General features: G+C 55.8%; 1 protein-coding gene across 1 annotated transcript in view; it reads right to left on the bottom strand.

Annotated features, from left to right (window-relative positions):
- The window catches only part of LOC119591428 (unconventional myosin ID-like), a gene marked incomplete in the record, with an annotated part of 95,009 nt that overhangs the window by 8,352 nt on the left and 86,331 nt on the right, over nucleotides 1-326 (bottom strand). The window contains 1 exon segment of the mRNA XM_037940169.1: nucleotides 48-263. Coding sequence (XP_037796097.1) covers nucleotides 48-263 — 216 coding nt within the window.

Genomic DNA, 326 nt, shown 5'->3' with positions numbered 1-326 from the left:
CCACCAGGCCCATACTACCAATCTCACCACATCAACCGCCAACATACCAAATGCAGGATGGCGCTGACAATCCTCCAAATGGCATCGGTCTGTTCTGGCGTGAACCCTAGGGTCTTGAAGGCGGACTGGCATGCCTTGTAGTCCACCTTGTCTGCAATGGAATCCACCCTGGGCGTACCCCCCTGGCGGATGTAGTGGTAGGCGTTCACGTCACGCTTCAGCTTGAGTTTGGAGAGCTCGGAGTCTGTCGCGCCAAAGAGGACCTGCGGGAAAATGGAAAGGACGCGATAAAGGGTGGGTGAAGCGGGGAAAAGGATGAACATGGT

Source organism: Penaeus monodon, chromosome 28 (genome assembly GCF_015228065.2).
Source record: "Penaeus monodon isolate SGIC_2016 chromosome 28, NSTDA_Pmon_1, whole genome shotgun sequence".
Classification (NCBI taxonomy): Eukaryota; Metazoa; Arthropoda; class Malacostraca; order Decapoda; family Penaeidae; genus Penaeus; species Penaeus monodon.
The sequence above is the reverse complement of the archived record's forward strand: the minus strand, read 5'-3'. Positions and strand labels throughout refer to the sequence as shown.